General features: G+C 43.4%; 1 protein-coding gene across 1 annotated transcript in view; it reads right to left on the bottom strand.

Annotated features, from left to right (window-relative positions):
* The window catches only part of LOC105908186 (ryanodine receptor 3-like), a 180,959-nt gene that overhangs the window by 142,721 nt on the left and 21,919 nt on the right, over positions 1-16,319 (bottom strand). The window contains 1 exon segment of the mRNA XM_031580909.2: positions 5,051-5,170. Coding sequence (XP_031436769.1) covers positions 5,051-5,170 — 120 coding nt within the window.

Genomic DNA, 16,319 nt, shown 5'->3' with positions numbered 1-16,319 from the left:
TTGGCAGGGACTGTCTTGCTTGGCCCTTGTCTTTGAGATTCCTTTCAGGCTGCTGTTAAGCAACAAGCATTCACCACTGACTCGACCTGCTGCTGTGGTTGAGGTAATAGCAAGGCATTGTTGTCATTTCTGCTTACACCTTCAATCCTTTTAAGGTGTGAATACTTGTGTGTGCATGTGAGTGTATGGGTGTATGGGGGCTCATTATATGCATGTGGTCCTTTGTGTCCTTGTGTACTTGTTTGTGTTTGTGTCTGTCTGTCCTTGAGTGTGTCTGAAAGGGTTTCATTCCATGTGTGTGATTGTGTGTGTGTGTCTGTGAAATGATGTCTGTGCAAGCGTGTGTAAGAGAAAGTGTGTGTATGTGTGTGTGTGTGTGTGTGTGTGTGTGTGTGTGTGTGTGTGTGTGTGTGTGTGTGTGTGTGTGTGTGTGTGCGTGTGTGTGTGTGTGTTGATCTGTTTCCCTGGGGAGAGATTCTTTTCATACAAATAAAAGCCAATGGAGACAAACTGGCAGGCAGAGAGGTCATGCATCACTTCTGTCTGTGGTAATTACTGTCAGATGCACTGGAGGAGGGGGGCCTGGCTGCCCCTCCCCCCTCCCAGGGAACAGACGGGGAGAACCGAGGAGGGCTGCTTCATGGAAAGGGCCGACAGACAGAGCCACAGCGTCTCACTCATGCTGCTCACAGTATCTGTACACCGAGCCCTTTTGAGCTGGTTCTGTGTGTCTCTCTGTCTCTCGCTCCATCTAACTGTGTGTGTGTTTCTGTCGGTGTTGTTGATGTCTGCCCGTCTGTCTCTCTGGGGATCTTTATCTGTCTCTGGGTTTCTCTATCTGACGGTGTGCTTCTGTCTGTCTGTCTGTCTGTCTGTCTGTCTGTCTGTCTGTCTGTCTGTCTGTCTGTCTGTCTGTCTGTCTGTCTGTCTGTCTGTCTGTCTGTCTGTCTGTTCGATCTTGAGTGTCAGACTGTCTGCTTTTTATATCTGACAGGAGGAGGAGTGTTTCACAGACACCTATGGTCAGTGCCATTGCGTCGTACTCATTCTCTGTTTATGTCTATGCCTTTGGAGTTGGCCTCTGTTTCTGTCTGTCTGAGGATTATCAGTCTCTCTCCCTCCTCCATCTGCGAGTGTCTCTGTCTCTTCTCTCTGTTTTCTGTCTCTCTGTCTTTTCATTCTACTACGTTCTGAACAGGCAAAATGTCTCGCTGTCTCTGTCTATCATTGCTTTGCTCTGTCTCTCAACTTTTCATTTCCACAACTTCCTCTTCTTCCCTTTCCCTTTCTTAACTTTATTCTTTCACCATCAATCACTCTCTTTCTCTCTGTGTTTCTCCCTTGCCAAGTCTGCAAACCCCCTAATCACATTTTTTCATCTTTCTGCTACTTTCTTTCCATCTTTATCCTTTTTTCTTGATCTTTCTTCTCTTCCCCTGCACGGTCTTCCCCTCCTTTATTGCTTCTCTTCTCGTACCCTGTGTGTTTACCCACCCAGTCATAGGAGAAATTAGTCAGATAGAAACAATGCTAATGGATTATGATTATAAAATGTGGTAAATCCAATTAGTTCCTGCTGCCAACAATCCCTGCGAGAAAGGAGACAAAATAGGATACACAATATAATGCCAGGATATGCCAGAGGGTGGTAAATGCAGTGACTTGCTATAGGGCGGGATTGGTATCTGTCACTCCGAAAACTATTAACTCAGAAAATAACTGTCTGTTTAAGAGAGAAAAACAAGAACTTGACAGCTCTTGTTAACTTGTTTAGCTGTTTACTAGTTTTTTTTTTACAGAGCCCGTCTAGCTCCACTTCAAAAATGGAGTCCATAAGGTAAAGAAAGGAGAGTGTTAGAGTCAGCCTCATTCTGAGCGATCTTCACTGAGCACTGAGTCTTCACATCTGGGAGTCTGCCGTCGGCTACCATGAAGAAATGCTTTAGCCACACAATTAAAGAGAAGAAAAAAGCCTCAGTGAAGTGTCATCCATTTTCTCTTTATTGCTGATAATCATTCAGGACTGGGTAGCTCAGAGCACACATGACTGAACTCTGACTCGACGGCACTGCGCAATAACAAATAGAGCAATTATGGAAAATAACTTCATTTCATTATGGATAATAATCATGAGAGATATTAGCATAATTGTTCTCCATCTCTTTGTCCCACAACCACATCCTTACAATCTTTGGACCTTTCTCTATTATCTCATCAGGTTGTCAAGGCAAAGCTAACACTACTTAATTTGCTATCATAATTGCTTGGTAACATGTACTGAAGACTCTACTACAATGTACTGCCGTTTTATGTCATACTATAAATGTTACACTACTGCAAAGCTACTCAGGGCCAAAGTGAAACACTAAGCTCAGATTTCCATACTTTGTCTGTGAAATGAAATATTATTGATATATGTGAAGAGCAGACTGCAGTCTGTGCAATTCTACAAGACAGACAGATATTGTTAGAAAGGCTCTAGCGGATTGCCAGCGCGCATGGCAGAGATTTGTTTTCACAGCATCTCGTGATTATGTCAGTTCACCAGAGGAGTCTGCACGGCAATAGTTTGCTTCTTTGTTTACAGCTTAGTAGTGGATGTTAGACCTGTTTCCTATTCCTTTCAGGAATATTGCTGTGCTGCCTACAATATCAACGTAACCCCATAAACTGCATTCCGACTCCAGAGGTGTTCTTGCAGACACACCAGGGCGACACCTCCATACCTGGACCTCACCCTATACAGTCCTTTTCATCCATTTACCAGTATACCAGTTTTTACAGATATAATTAACAACCTCATTCTACACAGGCTGACCACAGTGATACATAATCTAGCAAGCATTTATTTTTCCATCTCTACAGAAAGTTATTCAAATACAGAGGAAGCCCTATCCCATGAATGAGATGTTTTTGACGTCAGTCCATGTTCTGTAGAACATAAAAAGGCCCCTTTTCAGGGGGAAAAATAACCACCCGTTTTGACAACCTGGCAACATCACTGAGCAAGCAATCCTGAAAGCCAGCTTGCCTCAGCTAATTGCTGTTGGACATTGAGTGGTGTATTAAGTGAAATCTCCATACCCATGTGGAGACTGTTGCATCCTTGTAGATACTGCAGCACTGACTTACACAATACAGGGTTTACAACACAGTAGTGCATATGTAATAACTGACTGGATGGAGATGCCATACTCTTAACTGGAAGCGTTATGAGGAAAGGCAACCATATTCACTTGTATTACCAAATGAGTACACTCTCTCTGTCTCTTCCTCCCTAATTGCTCTCTCTCTTTGTTTCTCGTTATCATTTCCTTGGTTTCTGAGAGCTGGACTAACAGGAGAGTGCCTCCAAAGTCATGCAGTTACCATGGTGCCCAAGCTATGTCCTGGGATTCTTTCAATTTCTCTCTCTGTCTCACTCTTTCAACCTCTCTATCTCTTTCTCCCTCTATCTGTCTCTGTGTCTTTTCCAGCAGTCTACACCATGGAGATGGCAACAGGAAGACGCAAGCGATGAAGTGATCTTTGATCTGCTTAGACGAGTGCTTCACACACCCCAATCTCTGAAGGAACCCATCAGCTGGAGGGAGTTCAGTCGTAAAAAAGTGTTTGAGTGGGGTGGGGTGTTTTTGTGGCGAAAGAGTACTAATGGGAAATGGGATGGTTCCGATTCTGAGTAGGTACTGTTTAAAATAGGTGCTGTCCCTGATTTCCCTTCACCCATGAACAATCATGACCCAACACTAGCAGCTGTGTGTCCACTGAGATTTCACACACACGCGCACACACACACACGCAGACATACACACACACAGACACACACACACACACACGCAGACATACACACACACATACACACACACAGACACACACACACAGACACACACACATACACACGCATAAACACACACACAGACACACGCACACACCCAGACACACAGACTCACATACACACACACATACACACGCACACACACACACACACAAACACACACTCAGACACACGCACACACACAGACTCACACACACACACACACACACACACACACACACACACAGACACACACGCACGCACACACAGACAAACACACACAGACACAGACACGCACACACACACACACCTTTTCCAAAATGCCTAACATACTCGAGTACCACTGTGGGGAGAAGTGACCCAACCCCTTAACAAGCTGCCTACATCCCTGAACCACACTCACCCAGCTAATCAAGTAGGCACAAGAGCCCCTACGACCGAGTTTCCATTCAGGCCAGACATAATTGCCAGAGAGCCCGATCATACCAGGGATACAACACTAATCCTCATCCAAGCAAAAAATAAACAGCAGACTTGTTGAGCGCGAGGAGAAGAGGTCAGAGCAGATCAGATGTTTAAGTGCTGACAGAAAAGCTGGCGCCTCTGGCAAGACTGGACTGACTTGGAGTCGGGTGTATCTTTCCACCCCTCTGGAACCACCAGCTTTTAATCAATCAGCCTGTTACACGATTAAAGAAGGGGAATGATGTCCTGAGAAGTCCCTCTTCCAGTAGTGCGCCACCAATGGCTTCATGGCTTGTGGTGTACTGTGCATTGCGTGTACCCGGATGACTGCGGCGCAGTGGGCACCATGACAGCGAGGTGGCTTCCAGCCTGGCGGTGCATGCCTGCAACACTACCAGTGGACACCCCCCCCTCCTCTCCCAACCCCTACCAGTGCCATGTTCTCCATTCAACACTCCAAAATTAAGCTGTAGCCTACGACAGTGTAACAGCACAAGGAAATTCACTAGGAATGCACAGGAGGTACTAAACAGGCAGGTACTAAACATCTATATGATATGTTATTATAAAGAGCCCTGTGCTCAGTCAATTCTCCCTGAATAAACAATGATGATAATGATGATATGTTGTTTTCTCCTCTTTTTGGGGATGAGGGGGTATGACAGTCAGCCTTACCTTAGCTTCTGAGGTGGGCTCCAGGTAGCAGAGGGGTGTGGGTGTGTGTGTGTGTGTGGGGGGGGGGGGGTGAGGGGGTATGACAGTCAGCCTTACCTTAGCCTCTGAGGTGGGCTCCAGGTAGCAGAGGCGATTCCCCAGTCCCTCTGCGGTGAGGCAGAACTTGCGGTTCTCTTTCTGGATGCAGGCGACACACTGGAGCACCACCTCATCATCCTGTCAGAGATTAAACAGAAGGTTACCGCAGGCTGAGTATAGCCACAGCGTCAATAAATCAATCCTCCATATCTGTCTCCGTCTCTGTCTCACGCAGAATCTTCGCCCAGGCAGTGGACCGCTCCCAGCAGTGACCCCCACTCCCAGCAGGGCTTCACTTCTGCCCTCTCTTACCCCGGAGAAGCTGGGGGCAACAGTTGTACCTGCTTAACCATGCAAGCCCACAGAACATATATCTGCATTCTGTCAGTGCTATTTTTTATACTTTATACTGTGAAAAAGAAAACCATCAGACCAGAGACAGACAGACCAGTTCAACTGTCATATAGCATATTTTATCAGCACTGCAAGACTGTTGGATTGATATGTTGTTGTTTTTTTTTTTAATGATGCCATTTTAAATAATGGTTGGTGTTTTAATGTTCACTCTTCAATAACAGTGTTGTGTGATGTTTATGAGCACTTAAACATATTATATATGCTTAACATCTTATATTGCTAATGCTGTTAAAGTAACACACACACAGTAAATACATATTTTGCACAGGAACACCACTTACTCTCCAGCTGTTAAAACATCCCTATGTAATTCTCATTTATAATGCAGCACTCTGAGTAACCAATAAATGCTTTAGTCTTTTTTAATAATGTGAAGGAATGCATTAGAGCAGTCGTCTAAGCTCTTTTTTTCTTCTGGCTTTTTTTTTTAACTTAAATGTGTGTTTTTCCTGATATCATCAAAAAAAGAGCTACTTCTTGAAAGGAATGGGCGCTACAAGTTAGTCTAACATCCTCGGTGTGTCTTACACCACAAAACGAGGCTGAGGTAATTGATCAGAGCATGCAGGGTTTTTTAAGGAAATAATTAACTAACAAAACAAACTCTTAGCGGCTTTGATGTAACGTGGCTCCCTTTGGGCTGGTGCCGCTCGGGATAAACGGATCTGTGCCTTTTCACTTCCTGTGGTTATGAGCAAGCGCTCCCCAAAACCCAGCTTTACAGGACGTGATTTTAAAAAAGCGCATCATGTTGAGTAAACAGATACATTTAATTACAATCATTTGACAGCTTTAGAGTAAGAGTGGGATGTTAAAACCATTCTAAAAGACACAATATATTAAGTTTCAAAGCCAAACTATCCAATTCCATCCAAAACCAGAAACTTGCTTTAATACTTATATATAACCTCACACTTGACACAAGCAACAGAGTCAAGCTTAGTATTACCTAATGCCAGGATCAATATGGATACATGATATCATCCTGAATTATATGCATTTCCAGTGCACTTAATAGTGCATACTTAATACCGCAGCTGTGGTCCTCCCACTACTGAAATAAAACAAGGGTAGGCTACTGGTTTCTGTAACCTACTGAGGTGATTTGAGGCTTGACGATGGAGGTTAGCAGTGTCTGGCTTTCCAGAAGTCCAGCGGCACCAGGGCTGCCATGAGAGAGAGCCGAGCGGATGAGGGGTGGTAAGGAGAGACGCTGCACAACAGCCTACTGCAGCATTCACTTAGGGGCTGCAGAGGCCACAATGCAGCACTACACTGTGCTTTGTGTGTGTGTGTGTGTGAGAGTGTGTGTGTGTGTGTGTGTGTGTGTGTGTGCGTGTATGTGTGTGTGTGTGTGCGTGTGCGTGTGCGTGTGCGTGTGGATTTGGTTTGTTAGTTGTTACTGTACATTTTATCGATCTGCATAGCTTTCGTGGGGTTTGTTTCTGTGACTGTAGGGTACGGTGATGTACAGGGGTACAAGGTGTGTGTGTGTGTGTGTGTGTGTGTGTGTGTGTGTGTGTGTGTGTGTGTGTGTGTGTGTGTGTGTGTGTGTGTGTATTAGAGAGAGGGTGTGTGTATTTCAGTCACATTTTAGTCTTTGGAATTTATGGAGCATTTGGGCACCATTCCTCCCCAGCTATCCATCCACATCTATTTTAGGATTTCTCATGCACCGCTAACAATTTAGTCTTAAGCATAATGTGCTAATGGAGACCATAGGTATCTCTACAGCTTCTATTGGTGAAAACAAACTGAGGAACACTGCTGAAACATGCAAGGCTCAAAGAGCTATCATCTATTAGAACTATTAGTCACTTGAGTGATCAGTGAGCCTTCCACCATAAATCAGGCCAATCGCTACATACTCTACCCTGGCTTTGATGCGCTGAAGCTTGTTTTTGATGAGGGGGGAATTGATTTGTGATGTGCTCCTTCTGTCTCTCTCTCTCTCTCTCTCTCTCTCCCTCTCCCTCTCTCTCTCTTTCCATCCCATTCTGTAAACTGAGTATGAAATTCATTCAAAAAAGCTTACATTCTGCACTTAGTGCTGGTTACCTTGGAAATACAGAATTCAAAACTGGAGACTTGCCACTAGTTTACTGATGAGTAGTCAAATCTAGAGCACAAACTTCATGATAACCCCTATGATGTGACACTACCAACTGAGCAAATATTCAATATTCTGCACCTTCCTAGAGCACAGAAGACAAACTGCTGCTCTCGCTGGCTAAGGGGGAGGCCAGTTAAGCCCTTCTGTTTGGAAGATATTCACCTCTCATCCCTTCAAAGGACGCAGGGGCATAGCAGCACCTAGCCTTGCCTTCAAAGAACAAAGTGCATTCGCACATGCATAATGCGTTGAGGGCCCCGGAGAGTGTTGAGTTAAAAGGCCATAGCTAAAAGCATGCTTATGGCTTCACGACACATCCTCTCAACTTGGACATCAATTCCGGACTTACATCAATCCCCCCCCCCCCCCCCCCCCCCCCCCCCCCCCACCAACCTCACTCTCTGCAGAATATAACCTCTACAAAGCTTTCTGCACCTGCCTAGCCACTACACTCCCATGACTGTACTACTAAAGAGGTGTGAGTCTGCTCTTCAGGTTTACAGCATTTAACTGCTATGAGCTGGTTGTAGAAAGTACAGTCTTTGGATGATATCTTTAGAGGGGTCTGGTTGTGCCTGATTATAACACGATAACATTTTAAGTGAGTACCTTTCACACCACTGGAACTACAATGAAACCTGGCTTCACGCAAAAATCAGGGTTTACACACACCGTATTTATGGTAGTGGTAAATGTATAATCCCAAGCCTTGATCCATGTTCTAGAAAAGTTTCTGTCTTTCCTTCATCAATCCTCTTTGTTTCTTTCTCTGTGTGAGTATGTACACGTAAGGTAGATCAACATAAACTACACAGTTTCATGGCCAACTCTGCTTCGGAGTGTAATCTTCCAGAGATAGGGAACATTTTGGGTGCTGAGACAAGCAGTCTTCTTTCTAAAACATTTTCCAGGAGTTTAGATCCACAAAACTGACTACATTTTCCCATTACAGACCATGTTACGCTTTGAATTTTAATGTGTGGGTTTAAACTCACCCTGTCTCCTTGTCTGCTAAAAACTCCTCCTGTTTTTTTCTGAGTTTGTCAAAGTCATATTTATTTATATAGCACACTTAAAAACAACATGAGTTGACCCAAAGTGCTCTGTAGTTCAAATGATTGACTACCAATGTTCAAAAGTAAAATTAAAACAATAAAAGTCTGTCTCAGTCTCTCCATAGTGAGGGTGGAGCAGAGCTATCAACATTTATGAAATTTATGTAAAGGAGTAGCCTACCAGAGGAACTGCAAAAATTCCTTTCTGAAGGGACCCAAAAAGAAAACTTTTGAAATAGGTTTGGACATTATTCACTCAAATAGTCACAGAGAATTTGCATCTATTTAATATTTTCACAAAGACAGCTTCCTTGCAAACACCACTGCATCTTTTAAGGACATTGCACAAATATGACTTAGAACTATTCCACTCTGGCACCATGCTGTATAGTAAAACTCCAGTTTGATCACTGGCTGCTTCAACACATTTTTTAAGAAGCTTCCTCAGCTCAGACAGATGCCAATCACTGCGCAGTGTATTTCCAAACACACCAGCAGGTAGCTAGTGTTTATCTCGTAACTCAGCATGTGGCGCTCTCCATCAAGCTCGACACAGGCTCGTGTGACATGTCAGGAACCCGAGCCGTATTCTGCCAACATATCTTAGAGTCACAAATCTGTCACCTCTTTAAAATGAAGTAAATCTTTCTGTCTTTTTTTTACCACATACAGTTGGCCACCCAAGGCCCACAACACAAACACGTCAGAACCTGAGTTTGTTTGTGTGTGCATGTGTGTCTGTGTGAGAGTGTACATGTACAGTATGTGTGTACATGTATGTGTGTGTGTGTGTGCTCGTGTGCTTGTGTGTGTGTGTGTGTGTGTGTGTGTGTGTGTGTGTGTGCTCATGTGTGTGTGTGTGTGTGTGTGTGTGTGTGTGTTTGCTAGAGAGGTAGTGAGTGCTCTCCGCATGTTCGTCCACCCCTACCTCCACCCTTCCTCCCTCCCACCTCAGGCGGCATTTAAGGGAGATTTATAGTGGCAGAGATCCCTATCGGCTGAGAGATGTACAACCATAAAGTAGAGCCTTCAACCTCATGTCGCTGGACTCCTTTATTTAAAGAGCTCTCGTTTCTTCTTCCCCTCTCTCCACTAACTCTTCCCCAGCTTGATCCTGGGAGCCAGGGAATCTGGCGAATCGATGGCAAAGTGATCCGAGGTGGTGGAGCCATGTGGTAGACAACTAAAGTACAGCATCGCAAACATCTATAGATAGAGACCCAAGAGGGAAGGAGGGAGGGAAAGGGGTATCTGACCAAGGGGTACCTTACCTAAAAGTGCTAACCCGAGCAAAGGTCAGTCACAAGCTCCAATAGCTTCCCAGGCCAAGCAAAACACTGCCCCTCCCACCCACAACACACGCACATTTGGAAAACCATGGACACACAGGTGGGGCATTGGGGTATTTACCTGTGAACCACAAGACCAGATGTCTTCATGACATTTTTTCACTAGTTTGGTGAGTGCACTGCAAATACCCAATATCTAACCATATACGAGGGTATTTTAAATTGGTGCAGGTGAACAATTTTGGGGAAAACAAGAACGAAGTTTTAGAGCTGAAGGAGCAACTACAGAATTGCTCACGTATTCTTTATATTTCTCCTGTAATTCCTGAGGTCTGCCTCTGTCAACGGCTCGCACTGCTTTCAGATTCTGCACGCCTCTCTGAGTCTAGACGTGGAACATCCTTAATTCCCTTCCCCTCCATCTCTTCTCTCTGCCGGTTATCTATTTCACCTCAACTTTGTTTTCATTGTTCAGAAAACAAATCATTCCAACAACAAATTGTCCATATGAATGAACTCAGAACAGGGCTTTTTGGAGACAACGTGACTTGGATCTAAGTGTATCCAGCAAGTACAATGTATCACCCAGCTTCACACCCCTGTGTAATGTACGTTTTATACTTCCACAACAGCAGGGCACTGCTTTTGTCTACCTAAGTCTTAACACAGTTGTAGGCAGCCATAAGATTAAATCCCGTGGCCCCAAACTGAATATCCACTGCCTTTACGGACAAGGGCAGATGTCTTCCAGGCACATATGATCACTCTCTGAAACCTGATAGTCGTTCAAGTTCCACCGTTCAGAGTTTAACTTCTTTAACTGCCAGGTGCCTGAAAAACCATTTAATAAACATCCTTCTTACGTTTCCATACTGCGTTTCATCTCAATCTGTCTAGACTAGATTTGTAGTCCACGGGTGTCACACTATTTCTGTTGGAAAATAATCAATTTGGACCCTGTGAAGAAAAAGGGGTCATTGATCGCTGTGTCCAAAATGTTCAAAAACGTCTGGTAAGGTTAGAGGTTAAAAGGTTAGATATTATGAGCTTAGAGGTTAGCCATCAATTTCATTTCAAAGACAAATTGCGAGACATTTCGCAGGTAAACAGTGTTCTTGAACATTCTTTCCGACAACTGGCTAAAAGCTTTCCGATCAAAGCAGTTGATGGCCCGGGTGAGTCAGAGATGTGTGGCGGTCCCCAGGTCTCTGGGAAACATGCGGTGACTCAGACAGGAGGGGCTGATGGGCCGCTTTAGATCAGAGGGCCGAGCAGTTTGTTCAGATGACTCATCAAAGAGATGAGCCGAATGAGGTGCTACACAGAACGCACACACACTCACTAACACAAACACACACACACTCACTAACACAAACACACACACACACACACACACACACACACCTGTACACCTTCAACGCAACTAGATGCATTAGAACTACCACAAGGAGACAAAGCTAACTTGATACACACACACACATCTGCACATACTGATCAAATATACACGATCAAATCAAATATATACGCATAGGCACCACAGCACAATTAAAGACATCTTAATGCGCATTAAAAAAACACCATGATGTACAAGCATTCAAACCTTCAACCTTCTCTCACACACACATATACACACATCAGCCCTACTGTCCTTTTCTCCCATAAGACCATAAATTAAACTCCACCCATGGAACCTTTCTCTCTGCTTCGTGTGGGGGGTTGCTGGGGGCAGTGAGCATGACAGCTTTATGAGTTGTGTTGTCTTACAGTGTTATGTTATGTTAACCTCTGGCCTCGTACTTACAGCTGAATCACAGCCAAGGGGATACTCTTTACCAACCCCCCACTCACTCTCACTTTGGTGTTGTGTTACAGGAAACTTTGGGATTCTTTAGCCTGGGTGCTATTTCCCCAATCTTTTTCAGTCCAGTCAGTTTACTAGGGACAAAACACCATTAAAATCAGTCCAGTATTGAGTTACAACACTATAACTGACAACCAGCTATACAATGTAATCCCATGAGGCAAGAGTCCGCATCCAATTAAACCGCTTGTTTTCACCACTGACAGGCTCATAATGTTATTATAAGTGTCTGACAACATGAAAAGGATCCCTACAGAGATAGTCTAGCCAGATAGTCTGTTTACCTCAATTACTGAAAATGAACTAGAAAATGACGGTTTCTACAGTTTCTGTAGTTTATGTGTCAGTAGAAAATGACTGTAAAACCGTTTCTTTATAGTTATTGAGGTAAACAGACACAAGTAAACATGACAGCAGTTTACTTTGACGCAGATGCATGTCTCATAGGATTACATGGTGTAGCCATTTCGTGGTTGCAGGTTACAGAGTTCTAACTCAACACCGGAGCGATTTTATGTCCCTAGTAAAAATTTGGAACCAAAAAGATGGGAAAATAGGGCCCAGGTTAAAAAAAATCCTGAAGTTTCCGTTTAACCTCCGACCTCACGCTTACAGCCGAATCACAGCCATGGGGTTATTCTTTCCCAACCCCACTCTCACTCGTGTCATATTCCTCATGTGTTTGTGCTGTGCTGTGTGGTGTAGTGTAAGGTTAGCCTCATCTTGTTCCCTGCAGCAGTACAGTGCTGTGAGATTCCTCCTAGGCACCCTCTCTCCTCTCTCCCTTACACACACACACACACACACACACACACACACACACACACACACACACACACACACACACACACACACACACACACACACACACACACACACACACACACACACACACACACAGACACACACACACACACACACAGAGATGCTGGTGTGTCTTTACACCTGCCTGCACAGTAGACATCTGCTCTTGGGCTGCACATGATTACGGTCGGCGTAATCAATCACGCCGCAGCAGCAAATTACGCCTCTATCATCGCCTGTTTGTGTCATTTTACCGCCTTTGAAGCAAATAGCTGGGCTTAAGGTAGATCACATTTACTGAACTGTTTTCAGGTGAAATGGAGATATCAAATTACCCTGTACATGGTACTTGTGAAATAAGGATCATTGCTGAGCTCAATTACCACATATTTACCACTCATTACCACAATTACCACACTGTGTTTTAAGGTACTTTACCTTTCTTCAAATCTCAAAATGTCTTTTATTTGTTCATTTGTAAAGCACTTTGAAATACCAAGGTTTATGACTTGACCTGCTTCATCTATGGGGTTCCATTTGGGCCAAAATTATGTCGACATGTACACTGTCAATGTCGCCTAAACATCTGAACAAAATATTTGTTTATGACTATTCAACTTGACAAGATGAGGCTACTTCTGTCATCTTGTCGGACACCCTGTCATTTGACTGTGTCATTATGCATGTCGTCCTGGTGTGTCATTCTCCCTGTCGTTTAACTGTGTTGTTGTTGTGCATGTCGATCAGATGTGTCATTCTCCCTGTCGTTTAACTGTGTTTTTGTGCATGTCGATCAGATGTGTTGTCTGACTGTGTTGTTATGAATGTCATCCTGATGTGATTCAGAACTCCCATTCTAAATATCAATGTACTACCCTTGTTGTTTGACAAGCCTACTTCTAAACCAATCTCATTGCACTTTTCGTGTAATTCAACTTAAATGTATCCCTTATCAATCCAAGATAGGGAACTTTGGGAGAAGCTGCAAAGGGCAAATATTACCTCAAGTGTTATCAAAGGGTGGGAAAACATCCACCTGGCTTGTTTATTAAAATAATGTTTAGTGTTTGGCAAGTTCATCATCACAGATTTTAGCAAAATATTTTATAAAAAGATTTCAAAATGATCATATTCATATCCATCCATATTTGGGTATGCGTGATATAGGTTAAGCAGTTTACCATCTTTGTGTGTTAAAACTAAGCACATGTTAATAGGGAAGAATGGTGTGCCTCTCTCTCTATCTCTCTCGTGAACACACTGTTCACTTCTACTTACCACTATGATGAGCAGAAGCCCCTCGAACTAAGCCATTCCACCAAAGATAACTGTATGCTTCTCAATACTCTAATAAATTGTAGCTTGCTACTAGACGAGAGTGGTCCTGACTGAACTACCGCTGCCAATCACCTGGCATCTCAACACTCTCATCGGCCAATCAGGTCAAAGGCTTTCACAGTGTGTGTGTGAGGGGGGGAACTCCCATCCAAACGTTTGCTGCCATAACACCCTATCCATCATCTATGACAGGATACTGGCGTAGCGCATTATGCAAACTTTTTTTTTTTGCATTGTGCTGCTGCAAATCATATTACTTTGCCGGCATGGTTTAGAAAAGCAAACTGACAAATCGTTGCACCACTTCGCATTGCACCTTTGGTGTGAAGAGGAGGAAGGATTGTTTTTGCTGGACTCTGTCTTTTCTACAGCAACGCACACGGAAGCCAAATTGGCATGGCTGTATCTGACATACTTCATCACAGAAGTTGTAAACTTTTACAATTACCACAACCCTAGTTTTCCATCTCACAAACAATGCATAGCAATACTAGCAGGGGGAAAAAAAACACTGCACTGGATAATGCATACAGCTTCACCAGCACTTTCAAAAAAGCAATCATTCAAAGGCTAAAGCATTTCAGTGATACACAGAGAGGTAGATTTGTGCCTTACTTTCAAAATGATGCTGTGTGCTAAGAGTGAAATAAAATGTAAAAAAACACAGGTCCCCACAGATTGAGCAGCTGTAAGTAGATTGGCCTCCACCCCGCCTGTTTTGCTCAGCCTTGATATATATTCCCCCAGTGCGATCTCCTGACAGCACAAAAGGGACTTAGGCGCTATGCATGAGCATGAAAAACTGACACTTACTCCCAGCTGTCAGGGGAGTGTTGTATTGGTGTTTCCCAATAACGGTGTCTCTTAGTATTTTTTTTTACAAAGGCTTGAAAGGTATACCGTACTAAAGTTGTATCCTTTTCTACGCGTGTTTCCCAAATCATCTCTTAAGAATTCCCCTCAGTTAAACCTTCCTACATATACTGTACCTCAAGAGGCTGAATCCATGTTTCTGGCATTGATTATTGTAATTCAAGTAGGTTTGAGCATGCGTGAGATGAGTATGAAGGGCATGACTTAGATTGGAGCACAGCTGATCATTATTAAAAAAAGAACATCAACAAGAAATACTATGCAAGTCAAAATAAAAAAAGTTCCCAAATAAGGACGGCTGTGGGCTAGATTCATTGATTCATTGATCGCAAGGGATTCAAATTGAATGGCGAATTAACTTATATTGATCTGTTTTCTTTTTATTTAATGAAGCACAAAATGAAATGCACACATATCTTGGTCTTACATTGCAGTTACTGCATATGTCCAGTCACTAACACAAAATTTTAGGCTCTAAACCTCTGTTTTATCTGACAACTATGTTACATAAGGTATAGCTAAGACTGGTCCAGATCAACCTTCCGAAAGTATCTCTTAGAGCAGGGGTTCTCAAACTTTTGCAAGCTGGGCCCCCCCAAAGCTGGTTAGGGGTAGTTGGGGCCCCCCCAGCGCGCGGCCCGCCACCACCACCCTCAACTACACCACCATAGATAGATAGATAGATAGATAGATAGATAGATAGATAGATAGATAGCATATTGTTATTGATAGGCCTGACATGCCAAGGTTAGGCTATTGTTAGGCCCATACAGAAAATTATTATAACTATTTATTATTATTATTATTATTATTATTATTATTATTATCAGTAATAGTAGGCCTATTAGTAGGCTATTCATTATTATCACCATCATTATGTTATTATTATTATAATTAATGATTATCGACCAATTATTATTATTGTATACTGTTATTATTATGGGCCTCTTGTGATCTTTACAAAAAAAATCCTACAGGTCTGTCAATGAGACATGAGACATGAGCCTGCTTTGCACTGCAAAGGTTCTCAAATCTTGGGGCAATGTTTGACAAACATATCCTCAGGTCATCCTCGATCTGTCCGCGGTTGCGGTATTTAGTTTTGAGCGCAGTCAGTCTTGAAAAGCCTGCCTGGCACAAATATGTCGACGCGAAAAGGAGGCGCATTTTTAAGGCTATGTCGCAAAGCTGATCATTGCTATCCAGAATGACGAAATAGGGGAGATGCTTAAGTCTACTGTCACTCTTCAGCTGCTCTTTCATGTCTATTGACAGCTCGTCTGCTGAGCAGAGAAATGGATCCCGAACTTAGGCGAATGAACGGTAGTCCTCTTTGAAATAGGACCCAAACTGATTTCTGATATTCGGGGTGATACAATGTCATTTGACATAAGTATTGCGCTGAGTTTAGCTCCTATTCTACACGTCTTGCGCGGCCGGCAAAATCCGTGTTTCGGCAATTGTATGGGGTTGGCCAAGCTTAGCAATTCTATGAGCAACTACATAAGATGCCTCCAGACGCTGCTTGGAGATGGTG

This window comes from Clupea harengus, chromosome 14 (assembly GCF_900700415.2).
Source record: "Clupea harengus chromosome 14, Ch_v2.0.2, whole genome shotgun sequence".
NCBI classification, from domain to species: domain Eukaryota; kingdom Metazoa; phylum Chordata; class Actinopteri; order Clupeiformes; family Clupeidae; genus Clupea; species Clupea harengus.
This window is presented reverse-complemented; position numbering and strand designations above follow the sequence as displayed.